General features: G+C 33.1%; 1 protein-coding gene across 2 annotated transcripts in view; it reads left to right on the top strand.

Moving 5' to 3' along the window:
* LOC136027586 (116 kDa U5 small nuclear ribonucleoprotein component-like) overlaps positions 1–16,290 on the top strand; it is an 83,139-nt gene extending 66,849 nt beyond the window's left edge. For both annotated transcript variants that reach the window (XM_065704970.1, XM_065704971.1), the window contains exons 11-16: positions 324–503; positions 3,563–3,740; positions 6,944–7,227; positions 9,316–9,460; positions 12,957–13,110; positions 16,039–16,290. In XM_065704970.1, the coding sequence (XP_065561042.1) occupies positions 324–503; positions 3,563–3,740; positions 6,944–7,227; positions 9,316–9,460; positions 12,957–13,110; positions 16,039–16,242 (1,145 nt within the window). In that variant the 3' untranslated portion in view covers positions 16,243–16,290. The remainder of the gene's footprint in view (positions 1–323; positions 504–3,562; positions 3,741–6,943; positions 7,228–9,315; positions 9,461–12,956; positions 13,111–16,038) is intronic.
* Positions 16,291–16,749: the final 459 nt, after the last annotated feature.

The following is a 16,749-nucleotide window of genomic DNA, read 5'->3' as shown; positions in this document are numbered from 1 at the left end:
ATACTTTCGGTGTCTAGGTGGCTCAACTGCTGTGGTCAGACTTCCTCTTAGGTTAGGTCGTTAAGAATCTAGATCATTAAGAATCTGGAAAATTCTTTGGTCATGGGAGGACACACTAATTTTAGTTTTAGCTTGAAATGTAGGGCATGATCCGAATCAAAATCCTCAACAGTAAGGGAAATGGGCTAAACTGCGAATGACTTGTATCTTCTGGATCATAGCGCGTAGTCATTTTCTTTTCTTTTTCGTACTTACCTTATTTTCTTGTCAAGTTATATTATTCTCAATTTTTTCCTTTAATTTCTCTTTCTATTTTGATTTAGTTGAGCCTGTGAACCCGTCAGAGCTCCCGAAAATGTTGGACGGATTGAGAAAAGTGAATAAGTCCTATCCAATTTTATCAACAAAGGTAGAAGAATCCGGAGAACATGTTATTTTGGGAACTGGTGAACTCTACTTGGATTGTGTTATGCACGATTTGCGAAATATGTATTCTGAAATTGGTATGTATACATGAATTGGTGGCCGGTGTATACCCCGGTGGCCAGAAAATACCCCTGCGGGAAATAACCCCTCCCAGAAAATGTCCCCCTGAGGAAAATACCCCTCCCCTGTGGGAAATACCCCTACCCCAGAAAATACACCGCGTGGAAAATACCCCCTGCTAAAAATACCCCCTCCCCCGGAAAAATTCCCCCGTAGAAAATAAGGCTTTCCAAATTGAGAAGTTTATTTGAGTTTTGTTTTCGTAAAGGGAAGGAATTTTGGTACTTATGAGTTATACGTCACTCATTCAAGTTTACGCTGTGAAAAACTCTAGAACAAACCGATTTCTTCATTAGTTTTGTTTCAGCTTAGCGCGAGACAAGACAAAGACAAGTGATAGAATTGGGAACTATATTTTATAGTTTTTTTTGTAGAACTTTAAAACAAAACTTATTATTCTAATTAAACGGCCATTGTTTTTCAAGAATCAATCTTAAAGAATTATGACAAAAAGTCAAAACTTTAGCGTAAAGAGCAAGCTCTGGTGGAAGGGAAAACTCCTTCCTTGTACGTAATAATTTGTTTGTTTTAAGTTTTGATGCTGCTCCTTACTTTCAGTTAGAAAAACTTGTTTTTTTTTATTTAATTTCTGATTGTTTTTAAATAATACTGGGAAATCGGGCTTTCTCTCCATGAAAAATTCCGGTACTTGTATATTATACGCCACTCAGTCAAGTTTACGATGTGTAAAACTCGAACTCGTCTCCTCGTTAGTTTCTTCGGTACTTTAGAAACAAGTTTGGGCTATATATTTGCACATTAGGAGGGGGGGGGAGTATTGCGGGTTTGCATACAAAATGTATTAGGTACAATTGATTCTGCACGTTATGAAGTAAAAATTGTTTTCTGACTTTAAACTGAAAATACTTTACCCCCTCCCCTCCCTTATGTGCAAATATGTAGCACAAATTATATATTTCCCACCTATTCTGAGTGAGTATTCTGAGTCACTATTCTGAATAAACTTGGTTGAGCGACGTATAACACACAAGCACCCAAATTACTTCCCTCTACGGAAAATAAAAATCAAAACTCAAATAAAATTCTCAAATTTGGAAAGCCTTATTTTTCACAGGCGGAAGGGGTGGCGGGTACTTTCTGCGGGGGGGGGGGGGCTAGAACCGCCTGAATTCTAGGTTCTAGGTCTTGGATTCTACAGTTTTGCTGAGACTGTTGTAAGGTGCTTTATCTTTAAAGCCCATGGGCTGGCGACAGTAAAATACAAAAATATTGTGGGAACTGGTTAACGACTCAGACAAAAATTTAAATGATCATTTCATCTTTATATAACTTAAAACTGAAATAGTGATATATTAATTAATTAAAATAATAATATGAACTAGGCATAGTGATAATATAGTTTTTGATTTAGGTCATTGTACCCAGTCTTCATTTGAAATGGAGCATCTGGAATTTATCTGTTTGGAATGCGCTGCCATTGATAATTGGGCGGCGAAATACGCACCTCGGTTTAAAAAGGTTTAAAGATTAAAAAAAAAAAAAATTAAGGTTGTTCGTTGGGTTGGGAAGGAAAGGAAGAGTAAGGAGGAGTTGGAACGTGTTAATGAATAATGGGGATTGGATATGTTATTATTATTTATTTCTATATTTTATTTATCTATTGCTACCTTACCCTTCGTCCGTTGCAGCAGTCTGAAAAGAACAAAAATTCAAGGATAATTTTCCATCCTCCTGGAAAACTCCATTCCCGAAAGAAAATTCTCCCCACTTATTAATAACGATCGTATTTTTAAATTTAAAAGTATTTAAGAAATCCCCCCCCCAGAAAATCATACCCCCCAGGAAATCCTCCTATGCGGATCCCTTCCCCGCCGAAAATCCACCTAAAATCCCCCACGCTGATTATTACCCCCGAGAAAATTCTCCTGAGAGTTAATCCCAGACAGAATCGAGTTGTCTTTTGCTCAACATTTACATAAATTATCTTATGAATTTATTTTATAATTTGACTTTTTAAGATAACGAGCTATAGAGGTAAGCCAAATGAAAATTCGAGTTACAGAGGTTAAAAAATTGCTAAATTCACTCACTACAGCCATTACAAAGTTAAGAATAACTTTATTAGTTTATTATAAACTTTCCATGTCAAGACTTGACTTCCAAATGTATTACCTAACAAAATTTAGTTTGTTAGGAAATACACACCTAAATATTAACAGAGTCCGATACAATAATATGTTAAACAAAATTAATACATATGAAAGTTTAAACGTCCCAACCATTATACCGGGGTTTCGACTAACATAGGTCCGTTGGAAAAACTTCGAGATACAGAGGTAAACTTTGACTTGTGGAGGTAAAGAAATATTAAATAACGACTTATCTACTGAATATCGAGTTATAGGGGTAATTTTCTGGTCACTTGGACTTACAGAGGTAAAATATAACCGTAAAATTATTTCTAGTAATGCATAGTTTTTTCTTAGACTCAAAGGTTTTTCCGAGGGGATTGAAAATAATTCGATATTTCGAGTTATCGAGAGTCGCCTGTAATTAAATAAAAATGGTCAGACCTGTTCTAAAGTAATACCTCGCTGTTAATTTTTATTATATAATATCTTGGATTTCATATTATTATATTCGTTATCATGGGCTTGACTAATTTAGTTTTATTGGTTTGGAAAGGAGCTTGTATTTTCATTGACATTAATGTTTCTATTCAATTTTATTAGCTTCACTTTGAAGACGCTCTTGTCTTTGGGGGTAAACAGGTTCCTAGTGTTTGAATTTTTAGAGACGAGAAGCATTACCGTATTTTTCTAATTAGCTTTATTTTAATTTCACGATTTAGCATGGCAACACCGACGAAGCATGGTACTACCCTAAAACTAGTACAATTCTGAACCAACAGAAAGTAAAATCTCAGAAAATCGTGGTTTCATTTAGGAATAAACCCAAGATTGGCCTGGGGTCAAACATGCTTTCTTTTGATGTCCTTGGTACTTAAGCACTTATAAAAATTTGTTACTGATTTGATCTCTTTTTTTTTGTCAAGATATTAAAGTGGCAGATCCTGTGGTATCATTTTGTGAGACGGTGGTTGAGACATCATCTTTGAAGTGCTTTGCAGAAACCCCAAATAAACGAAACAAGTTGACAATGATTGCCGAACCACTTGAGAAAGGACTCGCAGAGGATATTGAAAATGGTGTTGTACAGATTGACTGGAATAAGTAAGCTTCTTACTTATTTACTTATTTACTTAGCTTTTTACAGATTTACTGGAATAAGTAAGTTTCTTTTTTCTCTTGCTTGCGCCTGAATGGAAAATAACGATTGTTGTTCTTTGCTTGGCGGATTTCGCCGACGATCTGGTGGCAAAATTTATGCTGGGTGAGGTCTACTCATCTTAAAGGTGAATTAGGGCCAAATTTGTCTTATTAAAAGACTAATAACTGTATATATATATATATATATATATATATATATATATATATATATATATATATATATATATATATATATATATATATATATATATATATATATATATATATATATATATATATATATTCCTTCGATTTATTAAAACCTCCATAGTGAATTTAAATTGTGTTATAGTGATTTCAAATGATGTTATATGTATGTGTTTTTTTTACCTGATTCACCCCACGTCAATCGTTTGATTTTTCGTAAATCATATTGATTTTTGTATGTAGATTGTTGTTAAGAATAATGAAATATACCGTATCATATATTTCAAAGTAATTTAAAAAAAGCTTTTTCTCAAATACAAAGGTTTATTTTTTCGTTGTTTTTCTGTTTATGTTTTAATTGTGTATTTTCTCTTGTCCTGTTTTTATTACAGCTTCATCTGCGCTCGATTCTATCCCTTAAGGAGAAAATCATTATTATTTGCCACTAGTAAATCGGTTTTCTTTGGCTCAATCTTTAATTTTATCCACATACATATCACTGTAATATATTAATTGCATTCTGTATGGATACAAAATTCTACGAAAACAACAAAATATCATCAACATATCTGCATGTCGTACAATCTGTTTCTAATTATATCATTCACTAGTTGTTATAAGGAGTAATAAATTGTAATAAGGAGTAGTCGTAATAAGCTGATTCTAATTTCTTTTCTCTTTAAAAAATTATGAATCTCTAAATTTCTTTAAATGTCTTGTTGATTGGATTTCTGATCAATTAATTCTAACCAAAACCAGCACTACTTTCAGATTAGTGTGGATTATTAACTTCTTGTTTCGTCACCATCATCAATAAATGCTAAGTTAAGTGTTACACATCACAACATATAATAGCCACAAAGCACTGTTTTTATTTTAAAAACATACCGTTTAGAAATTCTACGCTGTCCGTTTATTTCTGGTAAAATTAAATTCTACGTATAATTAAACTACGTAATTAAATTCAAATTACGTAAATTAATTCTACTTAATTGTGCGTAGAATTCTACTTAATTCTACGTAAAATTAAATTCAGCGTAGATAAATTCTACGCTGTCGGTATGAATTCATATTATATGAACGGAACCAGAAAGTCATTAAAGAACTGGTAGAAAATGTCCTAAGTTATCGCTTAGCTATAATATAGAAAAGTTATGCGAAAATTTCTCGAAAAAATGTTCTAAAGGGTGGGATTGACAAAGCTTTTGTATGCTTTAAGCTATGTTAACGCTCAATTTTGCAGTTTTTAGGCCAAGGGCTTTAATATTAAAGTTATAATTAGCAAGGACAAAATAAGTAATAAATATACCTGGTTTTATTACACCATCTCGTAATACTTTATCGTGTTTTGGTGTTAAACTATTCATTAGTTCAAGTAAAACATACGTTTTATGAATACCTGTATGGTCAATTTGTGCCCTATTGACTACATTACATTTGATTGGAAAATATACCAGATCCATTGAAACAGTTGGATTTTAAAGAAATTTTACTCTTTCATAAATATAAACCAAATTTCATTGCCTCCACATATTGTTCAGTCACTTAACTTATGGATATATAAGAATATAGGTATTATGTGACATTTTTGTAAAACTTAGACCAGTAAAAGTAAAGAATGAGAAAAAAGAAAGAAAAAGAAGATATTACTGTCTCTGTGTCTTATATAGACAATGCTAAGAGTCTTATATAGTCTATATAATAAGCAGGAAATGGACTGCTTATCTAAGTTTTACAAAAATGTCAAATAATACCTATATACATATGTACATTTATATACGTACATATATAATGCCTGTATATGCATAATGCCTATAGTGGTCTACATAAAGATAGTTAGCTATGTAAGAAATGTTCCCTATATAAGACACGGAGATGGTAATATTTTCTTTTTTCTTTTTTTTTTACTCTTACAGCTCTAGGTTCTACAAACATGTCACATAATATATATATATATATATATATATATATATATATATATATATATATATATATATATATATATATATATATATATATATATATATATGGATGAGTAGGGTTAAGGCCTCATTCTAGTGCTGATCTATATTAATCACTAATGTACGAAAACAGTCTTCCGTTTCTCCTCCTGTCTTTCTTTTTTTTTTTTTTTTTCTTTTTTTTTCTTTTTTTTTTAATGTGTTTGTGCTGTTGCATGGGTGATTTCTCTTTTCATTATATATATATATATATATATATATATATATATATATATATATATATATATATATATATATATATATATATATATATATATATATATATATATATATATATATATATATATATATATATGTATATATATATATATATATATATATATATATATATATATATATATATATATATATATATAAACATATATATAAGTACATATATAATGCCTGTGTATGCATAATGGCTATAATAGCCTACATAGAGATAGTGAGCTAAGTAAGAAATGTTGTCCATATAAGACACAGAGATAGTAATATCTTCTTTTTTTTTCTTTTTTCTCATTCTTTACCTTTACTGGTCTAATTTTTACAAAAATGTCACATAATACCTATATACTTATATACATTTATATACGTATTTATAAAGCCTGTATATGTATAATGTCAATGGCCTGCATAAAGTTAGTGAGCTATGTAAGAAATGTTGCCTATATAAGACACAGATATAGTAATATCTTCCTTTTTTTCTTTTTCTTTTTTTTTACTCTTACAGCTGTTTCTCGCTAAGTATTTTTAACAATCATAAATTTAAGTTACTATTGTTTGCCGGTAATGAAACACATAATATCCTTCATGGTGTAAAAAATTAATTGGGAATCAGTTTTAATTGGGCGCATCGAAATACAAGTACATCAATTTTCTACTGTCGTTTGTTCTGAAAATTTTTGGTTCCTTCCTTTATTTGTTTCTTTTTTTCTTTCAATCGCTTTCATTATCTTTCAGAAAGCGTCTTGGAGAATTTTTCCAGACAAAATACAGTTGGGATTTACTAGCTGCTCGTTCGATTTGGGCCTTTGGTCCTGATGTAAATGGCCCGAACATATTGGTGGACGACACTCTACCGTCAGAAGTTGACAAAACACTGTTAAGTACAGTCAAAGATTCAGTTGTTCAGGGATTTCAGTGGGGAGCAAGGGAAGGACCACTTTGCGAAGAGCCAATCAGAAATGTCAAATTCAAGTTGCTTGACGCTGTCGTTGCCTCAGAACCAATACACAGAGGAGGAGGTATTGTCTCTTTTGTGCAGTATGATAATTAACTGAATACTCCCAGTCCTTACCTCCAGACCTTAAATATTGGCCAATTTTTGTCCAATTTAATTAAAGAATGTCTATATAGAGTAATCAGAGGTATGCTGTGAACATTGTCTTAGGTGGGGAAATATAGGTGGCATCATGTATGCGGATTAACTAAACTTGGAAAAGGTCTGAACAATTTCAAAAAAAAAAAATTAGCAAATATACACAATTGTCAAATAGACTCAAAATCAAAATAGACGATTAGTGCACTAACAAATTTTCCGTAATATCAAGTTAAGTTCCAGTGTCTTGAGTAGGGAATTATAGATGGCATTATGTGTGCGAATTAACTAAAATTGGAAAAATGTCTCAACAGTTTCATGAAAAAAAAATAATAACAAATATAGACGATTATCAAATAGACTCAAAATCAAAATAGTCGATTAGTGTACTAACAAGGTTTCTGTGATATCAAGGAAAGTCTTCTGTAGTACAATTGTCCCATCCGGTGGTTGTGAGCTTTGTAACCCTTCTACCGAATCTTCCTTGACAAATTCGAGAAAGAGATTTTAATTTGTACCCTAGGATTATTAGAATCTATTACAGGTGCTTGTGCAAAAATTCCACAAGGAGCCTGGTATAAAATAGAGTCATCTTGTATAAAGAGTCAAATTTTACTTCATCAGCCGGATTTAGCACTAACAAGTTTTCTGTAATATCAAAGAAAGTTTGACGCTGTCGTTGCCTCAGAACCAATACACAGAGGAGGAGGTATTGTCTCTTTTGTGTAGTATGATAATTAACTGAATACTCCAGACTTTAAATATAGGCCAATTTGTGTCAAACTTAATTAAAGAATATAAGTATGGAGTAATCAGAGGTATGCTGTGAATATTGTCTTGGGTAGGGAAATGTAGATGGCATTATGCATGCGAATTAACTAAAATTGGAAGAGGGTTCAACAGTTTCATAAAAAAAAATAACAAATATAGACAATTATCAAATAGACTCAAAATCAAAATAGGCGATTAGCACACTAACAAGTTTTCTGTAATATCAAGGAAAGTTTTCTGTAGTACAGGTGTTCCATTGGATGGTTGTGGGCTTTAGCTTTATAGCCCTTCTACCAAATCTTTTTCGACAAAGTCGAGAAAGAGTTTCTTATTAGCACCCTAGGATCATTAGAGTATATTACAGGTGCTTGTGCAAAAATTCCACAAGGAGCCTGGTATAAAATAATAGTATTTTAGTAGTGTTTTTAAACGCTAAAATACGGGCCAGCCGTGAAACTCTGCTCTTCTTATATTTTTTTTTTCTTTCTTCTTCTCCATCTACCCAGGATGCATTAGACTGAATATATGTTGGCGAAATATATTTAAAGCCGTGCTCTAATAGGAGTCAAATTTTGCTTCAGCAGCCGGATTTCACTTCTTTCGATCTAATTGTTTTCTGCTGGGGGTAAAAATACCCTTCGCTTCTTCTTCTTCTAATAGAAGAAGGTTGCGTCTGTTTTAGATCATAGTTTAAAAAGTTTTTTTTTTAGAAAAACAAATTTTGGTTTCAAACTTACATACGAGTCGGAAATTGTAATGCTCTCTTGTATATAGTTATAGTCTTGTCAAAGAAAAATTGTTTTCCTTGCTCTTCAAATTTTGGGCTGTAACTTTCCTGTGTAGAGTTTTGAGGGTTTTTGAGATTCCAACGATGCAGTTTTAATCTTGATCTGAAACCTTTTTGAGGTTTTCCAGGCTATCTTCCGAAATCGTAGCTATCGTTGCAACCATGATTAGGCAATAATTTACGTGGGTCATACCGCCAATCAAGAACGCTTCCATTCAAAAGAGCTTCTTATACTGGTAAATTTTCTAGAAAAACTTTAGAGAATTTTGCTTTCAATCAGCTGGAGTTTACGTTGCGACTTCGCTAGAGGGATCTTTGCTGCTTTAGATAACTGAAAAGGGTCTCATCCTTCAATACATGATTATACAATGGTCTACACAGGACGATCTGTTTGACAATGTCTGATAAACGAAAACATATGGAAATATTGTATAAAATAAAACTTTGTTATTATAGGTCAAATGATTCCAACATCTCGACGTGTAGCATATTCAGCGTTTTTAATGGCAACACCGCGGCTTATGGAGCCATATTTATTCATCGAAGTTCAAGCACCCGCCGATTGTGTTTCAGCTGTCTATACAGTCTTAGCCAAAAGAAGGTAACACTAGTGTCCATTATGTGTATTATCGTTTTAAACGAACAATAATTGTACACACATTTTTTCTCGAAAATGGCTCCATTTTTTTCTGAAATCTTGCACACTAAAAATTTTCGTTGTGAAAAACGATCTAGATAGGTTACGACTTTGAGAAAATTCGCTTAAGACCTTAATTTTGAAAAAAAAACTATGAGGTTACATTTGCATGTGTTTCTTATTATTCTGTTCCCTTTATCAGTGCTTACAAGCCTGCTTAGTGTTGTTGATAGCACGCTGGAATTCTTATCCCGAGGCTGAGGGTTTGACACTTAAGTGATCGAATTTTTTATTGGAATGTTTTCAATAGTGAAATTTTACCGATATTTTTCTTATGAATGACGTCACAAATTCTTGAACAATAAGTTTTTCTGTTGTGCTAAATATTTTAAAACGCACATTACAATTTAGATTGGTTAACAATAGTACAGAATATCGAAGTATACACTTTGATAGGGAGCTCACTAATTTTTGTGATCGATGGAAGAAAATTAGAAAGCAAAGAGAAAGATATTCTTTCCAAAGTTGGCTTTGAATTTTTATCCTAGGATATAATAATTTTCAATTCATTTGTAAGCCACATATAATGAGAAGATTTAGGAAGAAAAAACTTAAAAGAGCCAATTCTAATGATGCTTAATAGTTTTAATGATATTATATATCTTTAAGGGGTTAACATAATCCGAACAAGCGAAAGCTTAAAGAGGGTTAATTATTTTTTTAATAGGTTTCCTTCGAATTTTTTTCTTTTTAGTAAACTCTGAATCTTAATACGGAGTATTAATGTCTTGGATCTAAGGTCTTTTATGCGATTTGGGAACTTTCTACTTTTGTTCGTCATACTGATTTGAATAGGTTTCCTTAGAATCTTATTTTAATAAACTCCGTATTTTAATCTCTTTGATCTCATGACATAGGTCATACTGCTGCTAGTTTAATGCGTAGTGTCTTCGATGTGTGGGCTTTGTCCAAAGTTGGACCCTAGAAAGTTGGACCTTTGGGAAAGAAGAAATGTCTTAGCTCTTGGGTGCAGTTTCATTTTGCACTCTGATTGGTACCACTTCAGGTTCAATTACATTTTTTTAAGACTCAATGACTAACTATATAACAACTCTAGCAGTATAAAAGATATGCTACATCGACTTTAACTTTACCGAAGATCATATCGAAGACTTCGAAATGTGATTTGATTTTAGATATTCTTTCCAAGTGTATTATAGCGGCTTAAAAATATTTCCATAATTTTGGTCTTTCTTGTGGATGGAGCCATCTTGAGCCCTATCCTATGGACATTCGTGGATTTTAGAACGCATCTTACTCAATCTTTTTAAATAAAGATCATTATATGGTTTGTTTTGCTTCAACTGTTAATGAGTTACAGTAAATTCATGTCTTAGTCAATCCTAAAGAAGGGTATCTTTTGTAAACGTTAAATAGAATGAAGATTATATCTTTATATAAAAATAATAAAAGACTTTCTAAGCGTGTTTGTGAGCTCAGGCAGAAATTTTATGTTGGAAATGAGGATCTAAGCTCTTCATTAGGGATTTGCTCAAACTGTTTGTGGCGATGGAAAAATTATTTAGGTCTTTGATCCGACTTGGGAACTTTCTACTTTTGTTCGTCATACTGATTTAAAGGCAATTAGGTTTCCTTAGAATTGATAGCAAACCAAGTAACAGCTTGCGCTTTAATTGTCCAAACGATTCTGCAGTAAGTTTATGAAGCTTGAAACGAGCAATAAACTTCAACGGCTTTTTAACATTGCTCTGAAAAGATTCCCCAAAAAAAATATTTCTTAGACCACACTGCTTTTCCATTTACGAAAAATTAAGCAAAGAAAAAACGTGTTTTAATTTCGACAAAGTAGTGAACAAAAAATAAAATATAAAAACAAAACTAAACTTTATTGTTTTTTTTTTATTTTTAGTTAAAGTGTAGTTTTGTTTTTATATTTATGTTTTGTTCACTGCTTTTTCGAAATTAAAACCCGTTTTTCTTTGCTTAATTTTTCCATTAAAAAAAGTTCTATCGTTTTGCTACATATGTCTAAATTGATTTATAGATAGTGCAGGAATCTGTGGCGTCTTTTGGGGGGAGGGACTGTGCTTCACTTTTTTTTATTCTCACCCCTTGATTTACCTTTTACCCTGAAAAATACCTATTTTATATATATTCATCGAAATTGCAGTTTTGGTATTTGTTTTAGTGAAAAACATAACAAATTTGACCACCCACCCCTAAATTTTGTAAATTGACGCCACTGGCAGGAATAGATTAGATTATATTTATCTGAAAATAAACGACTATTGCTTGAAAATTAGATTGCCAGATTTGTGTTTTTCTGGCTTAAACCAAAGGACTAAAAATTTGTCAAAGTCGAAAAAAAAGTGCGGTTTGATAAATATCGAACCTGTAGAAAAAGTGGAACAGGGATCTTAGAACAGCAAATGAGGATTAAATAACAGCCAAAAAGCAAACCTGACAACTGACAAGATGACAAATAGGGGGAAAGTCGAAGTCGAGGATAAGAAATTAGTGCGGAAATTTTAAAGCCTCTACACTTGTCTACTCTTATGGTGACCCGATCGGGTTGGATTCCTACTTATAGTACTTTTTCTCTGATTCAATGGGGACTCCTATGCTTCGCTTTTCTTCCAATGCCCCAACCACGGAGAAAGGTCAGGGTTGTGTAAATTTGGGCATGTCCTAGATATACACAATCAACTAAATCTTTAGTGAGTTTTTACTGTGATAATTTGTTTATAACTCACATCATACGAAAATATATGACATTCGTCGAGCAATCGAAACAAAAAAATAACCAGAAAAGAAAAAATAAACCATGATATTATAAATAAAGCAACCATTTTTCTTTTTTCTTTTTCTTTAGTTCCTAGCCCTTGCTAAATTATTAGTCTACGGAAGACTACCCATGCAAAAAACTGATATCCCGTGCTGTTCAAGGCGTGGACTTGTTCTCTGTCATGGGTTGATTGAGGATTCATTATCTTAAAATAAAATCTGCATCACTTGACAATTTAGTAACCTTCCTTATGTATGCTCAAGTACTGTTCCTTTCCTTTTAGTGGCCTTTTAATCTCTTTTGAATCTGTTTTCACAATTTCTAGGATTCTACCTCTATTTTTTCTTCAATGCTATGTTCTAAGTTTTTTTTTTTTTTTTAACTAAATAACAACTTTAACTATTGAGGTGGATTGACTTGTCATCCTTTCATATCATTTTTCGAAATTACCATACATTTTTTTTTTTCGATACAAAATTTTACTGTTAAAACATAAATAATAGTTACCATTCATGAACCAGCTACAAAAACACATTTTTTAAATTTTGGGTTACTATGTGCCTGGTTCGTTTTTACTAGGTTGGAGCTATCACTGCAACCATGATACAAGCTTACTATCAAAACTGAATGAGCTATATCTTAATCCTATTACAGAGGTCATGTGACTCAAGACGCACCTGTACCTGGTTCTCCGATGTATCTGATCAAAGCTTTTATCCCAGCTATCGACTCATTTGGCTTTGAAACTGACCTGAGGACGCACACCCAAGGACAGGCTTTCTGCTTGTCAGTATTCCATCATTGGCAGGTCAGAAGAATTTCGCCAATTATTAATAACAAACTAATGCTGTTTTAGCTTTCAATCTGCAAAAATTAATCTGCGCTAAAAATACTTCGGATAAATTTGTATAAGCTTTAACACACTCAATTATGATTTTAGGGAAATAGATGAATTCAATGAATTGCTTTCATTCGGGTACTCAGAAGAGATAAAGAGATTTTTGATCAAAATTTGGAGTAGATGATGTATCGCTAAGTGATCTGAGCTTCGTAGCTTTGAAACGTAAATTGTCATAAAGAGAAAGGAAAAGTAGCAAAGTTTCTAAAGCTGTTTATGCTTCCAAACTAAAATTGTTTTGTATGTTGGGCTCCCTTTGGTTCAAGGACCTACAATTTTAAGTTTTTAGCTGTTCAGGAAAATAAGTTTTAGGGCCTTTTTCAATTTTTTATTGTGCCTTTGATTCTCCTCGACCCAAGAATGTACAGATGTAAGTTTTCAAGTAATTCGGAAAAAGTGTTTGGGCCCTTAGTCGAGCCTCGTTTTCGGGGGAACGAAGATTTGTTTTTCTGCTTCTGCGTTAGGATCTCCTAGCCCAGGGACATAACAACATAAATTTCGACCGAAAAGAAAACAGCCTTAAGGTCCTTTTCTCGGCGGTGTTTTGTTGGGTCCCTGCCCCCGAACAAAGGTTTATGTTTATACGTTAGATTTGTCTAGGCCCTGGGGGCTTACGATTTAAATTTCGATTATTTTAGGCATAAGTACAATTTTGGACCTTCCTTCTCCCTCCCCCCCCAAAAAAAAAAATGTGTTCCTCCTGATCCAGGCAACGATCCCTGTAAGTTTTGAGCCTATCGCACGCCCAGGATTAAGAATGTCCCTCTCTACCATTATAAAACCTATCTGTAAACTAATTAGCAATTTACTTAAACTAAATCCGATAAATAATTCGAAACTCGAATAGCTGAAACCTAAAATGAATAGAGAGAGAGAGAGAGAGAGATAGAGAGAGAGAGAGAGAGAGAGAGAGAGAGAGAGAGAGAGAGAGATCGGTATATTTAAAAACTATCGTAGCATAGCTAAATTCATTTATTTTTTTTTTATTTTTTTTTACAAAATCATACATTTAAACCTAAATCACACACTACAACACAAATGAGTTGGCGTAACGATTAGTTCGTACTTTAGGGGGTAGAAGTTTATTTTGTAACCGAGTTCGGCTATTGGGAGGGGCTGGTTAGGGTAGTAGTGATCGGTGGCTCTTATTGGCTAGGACGGATTTTCCAAATTGCTGAATAAGGTGTTCAAGCTGGAATTTAAGTGCAGATAAATTTAATTTAGCGAGGGCTTGGTCATAGAGTATGTCACGGTTTCGAAGTATAATCTGTGTTGCTCTTTTCTGGACGGACTCAATGTCGCGTAATAGGTACGCTGTGCGGATAGCAGATGGGACACACACCGGGAACGCGTACTCGAGCAACGGGCGAACATAAGGCACCTCCTAAAGGTCGTGACGTCTCTACTGAAAATGATCCGTATGTCGAGCAGTACGTATATTTTTTTTCACAGTACCAACAACAAAACAACTATTAAATGTAATCACAGAGCAAATTAAGATTTACAAATGAGAGCTACCACGGGGGTGGTAACCCTACCCTTATTTATGGTAATGCATGTTCCTTTTAACTTTGAGTCGATTATTGTCTTGTGAGAGCAACACTTCGGTTTTATCGTTTTTTGGTTTTGTCATGTTTAAACATTTACTAAAAATATGAGAGCTGGGATTGAGGGAGGGAGTCTGCTGCTGATGGAAAGTGGGAAGCCGTTTTTCTAGTGATGATCTATTAAAATTCTTTCGTATGACGGACGTTTTTTGTTTTGTCTTTATTCTAATCTTTACAGTATTTTTTCTTATGTCCATGACTGTTTTTTTTTTTTTTTTTTTTTTTTTTTTTTTTCAACCAAATGTTATTATTGCAAGTGCTTTAATGATTGCGCTGTGAATATAGGTTTCAATCTTATTGGCCCGGTTATCCCCTCCCCCTTCTCATCCCTCTTTGGTATGTTAGAAGTAAATGTGTATGGAACGTTGTATATCAGTGTCCTAAAGTTGTTATTGCATTTTGACGCGTCCTTATTATCAGTTTGTCTCTGTAGTTCAAACAAAATAGAGATATCCATAATTTTACTAGCATTTTTTGTTGGCTAACAAAAATATGTTACCAACAATAGCTAGTGAAATCCTCCAATATTCTGAAATGTTCTTCCCAATTAATTGTTTTCCGGTAATTGTTAGTAGAGAATCTGTTTAAGCGAACTAATATGTTTCCGCAAGCTAACAAAAGAAGTTATTAATAATTGGGAGTGCGGAAAACTGGTTTATAATAATGTTGTTAATTTAAAGAAAATTGATTAGGTAAATTTATAGCAAACCATACAATTGGCTTTCGTATAAACTGAATATACCACTCGATGCCTTTTTTCATGCTCTTTACGAATATAATAATCGCTTCTAGCTTAGATTCAGATTTAAGCCCTTTTTTAGCTCTTAAAAATGACGAATTTTCAAAAAAATTATAACAGTTCATATAACTGACATACCAATAAAGGGAACATACCACTTGACGCCTTTTTTGTGTTCTCTACAAATATAATAGTCGTTTCTACTACAAATTCAAATTTAAGCACTTTTTAAGCTCTTAAAAATGACGAATTTTCAATTAAAAGTATGAGCTATCCGTCGTTTCCGACAAAATAATACTACGTTTTCTCCGTGCTAAAATGATTTATAATAAGGTTAGGTTAGGTCAAAAAGTGCTTAAATCTGAATTTAAGGTAGAAGCGATTATTATATTCGTAAAGAGCATAAAAAAGGCATCAATTGGTATGTTCACTTTATACGGAAGCCAGCTATTTGGTTTGCTATAAATTTACGATTGATTATTCCTTTTTCAGATTGTTCCGGGTGACCCTTTGGATAAGAGTATTGTATTGAGACCACTTGAGCCTCAACCAGCAATGCATCTGGCAAGAGAGTTTATGGTCAAGACAAGAAGGAGGAAAGGCTTATCTGAAGATGTATCTATTAACAAGTTCTTTGATGATCCTATGTTGCTTGAACTCGCACGCCAAGATGTCATGTTCAATTACCAAATGTAAATTTTATCTTTGTTTCCAATTTTCTAATAAAATGTTTCCAATTCCAAAGCATGGTAGGTTTGATAGAGAAATAATGCCTTCTCCTTGCAGATTATTGCTTGTAATCATAGCAACATGTCCTCAGTCGATTGCTGAAATTCTTATGGAAAGCAGAGCTATATGTCTTCTTTCTTTGTGGCGCTTTCTAAAATTAAATCAATATATATATATATATATATATATATATATATATATATATATATATATATATATATATATATATATATATATGCATTACTACTAACAACTCTATTACAACCAACAATTTACTGCGGCACCAAGCTCAACTGAGGTCAACACAGGTGTGAACACTCCACCCGTACCCCTATCTTTTCAAAGCTTTGATTTTTGACCCCCCCCCCCCCCCTCTCAATAAGCTCAAGTTTTCTGTCAATCCTTCTTTAGATCTTCCCATCCCATTCGGGGACGACCTCCTTCTTCTTTCCCCCTGGATGGGCGGCCAAAAAG

Source organism: Artemia franciscana, chromosome 5 (assembly GCF_032884065.1).
Source record: "Artemia franciscana chromosome 5, ASM3288406v1, whole genome shotgun sequence".
Classification (NCBI taxonomy): Eukaryota; Metazoa; Arthropoda; class Branchiopoda; order Anostraca; family Artemiidae; genus Artemia; species Artemia franciscana.
Note: the sequence above shows the minus strand (reverse complement) of the source record. Positions and strands in the feature narration are given on the sequence as shown.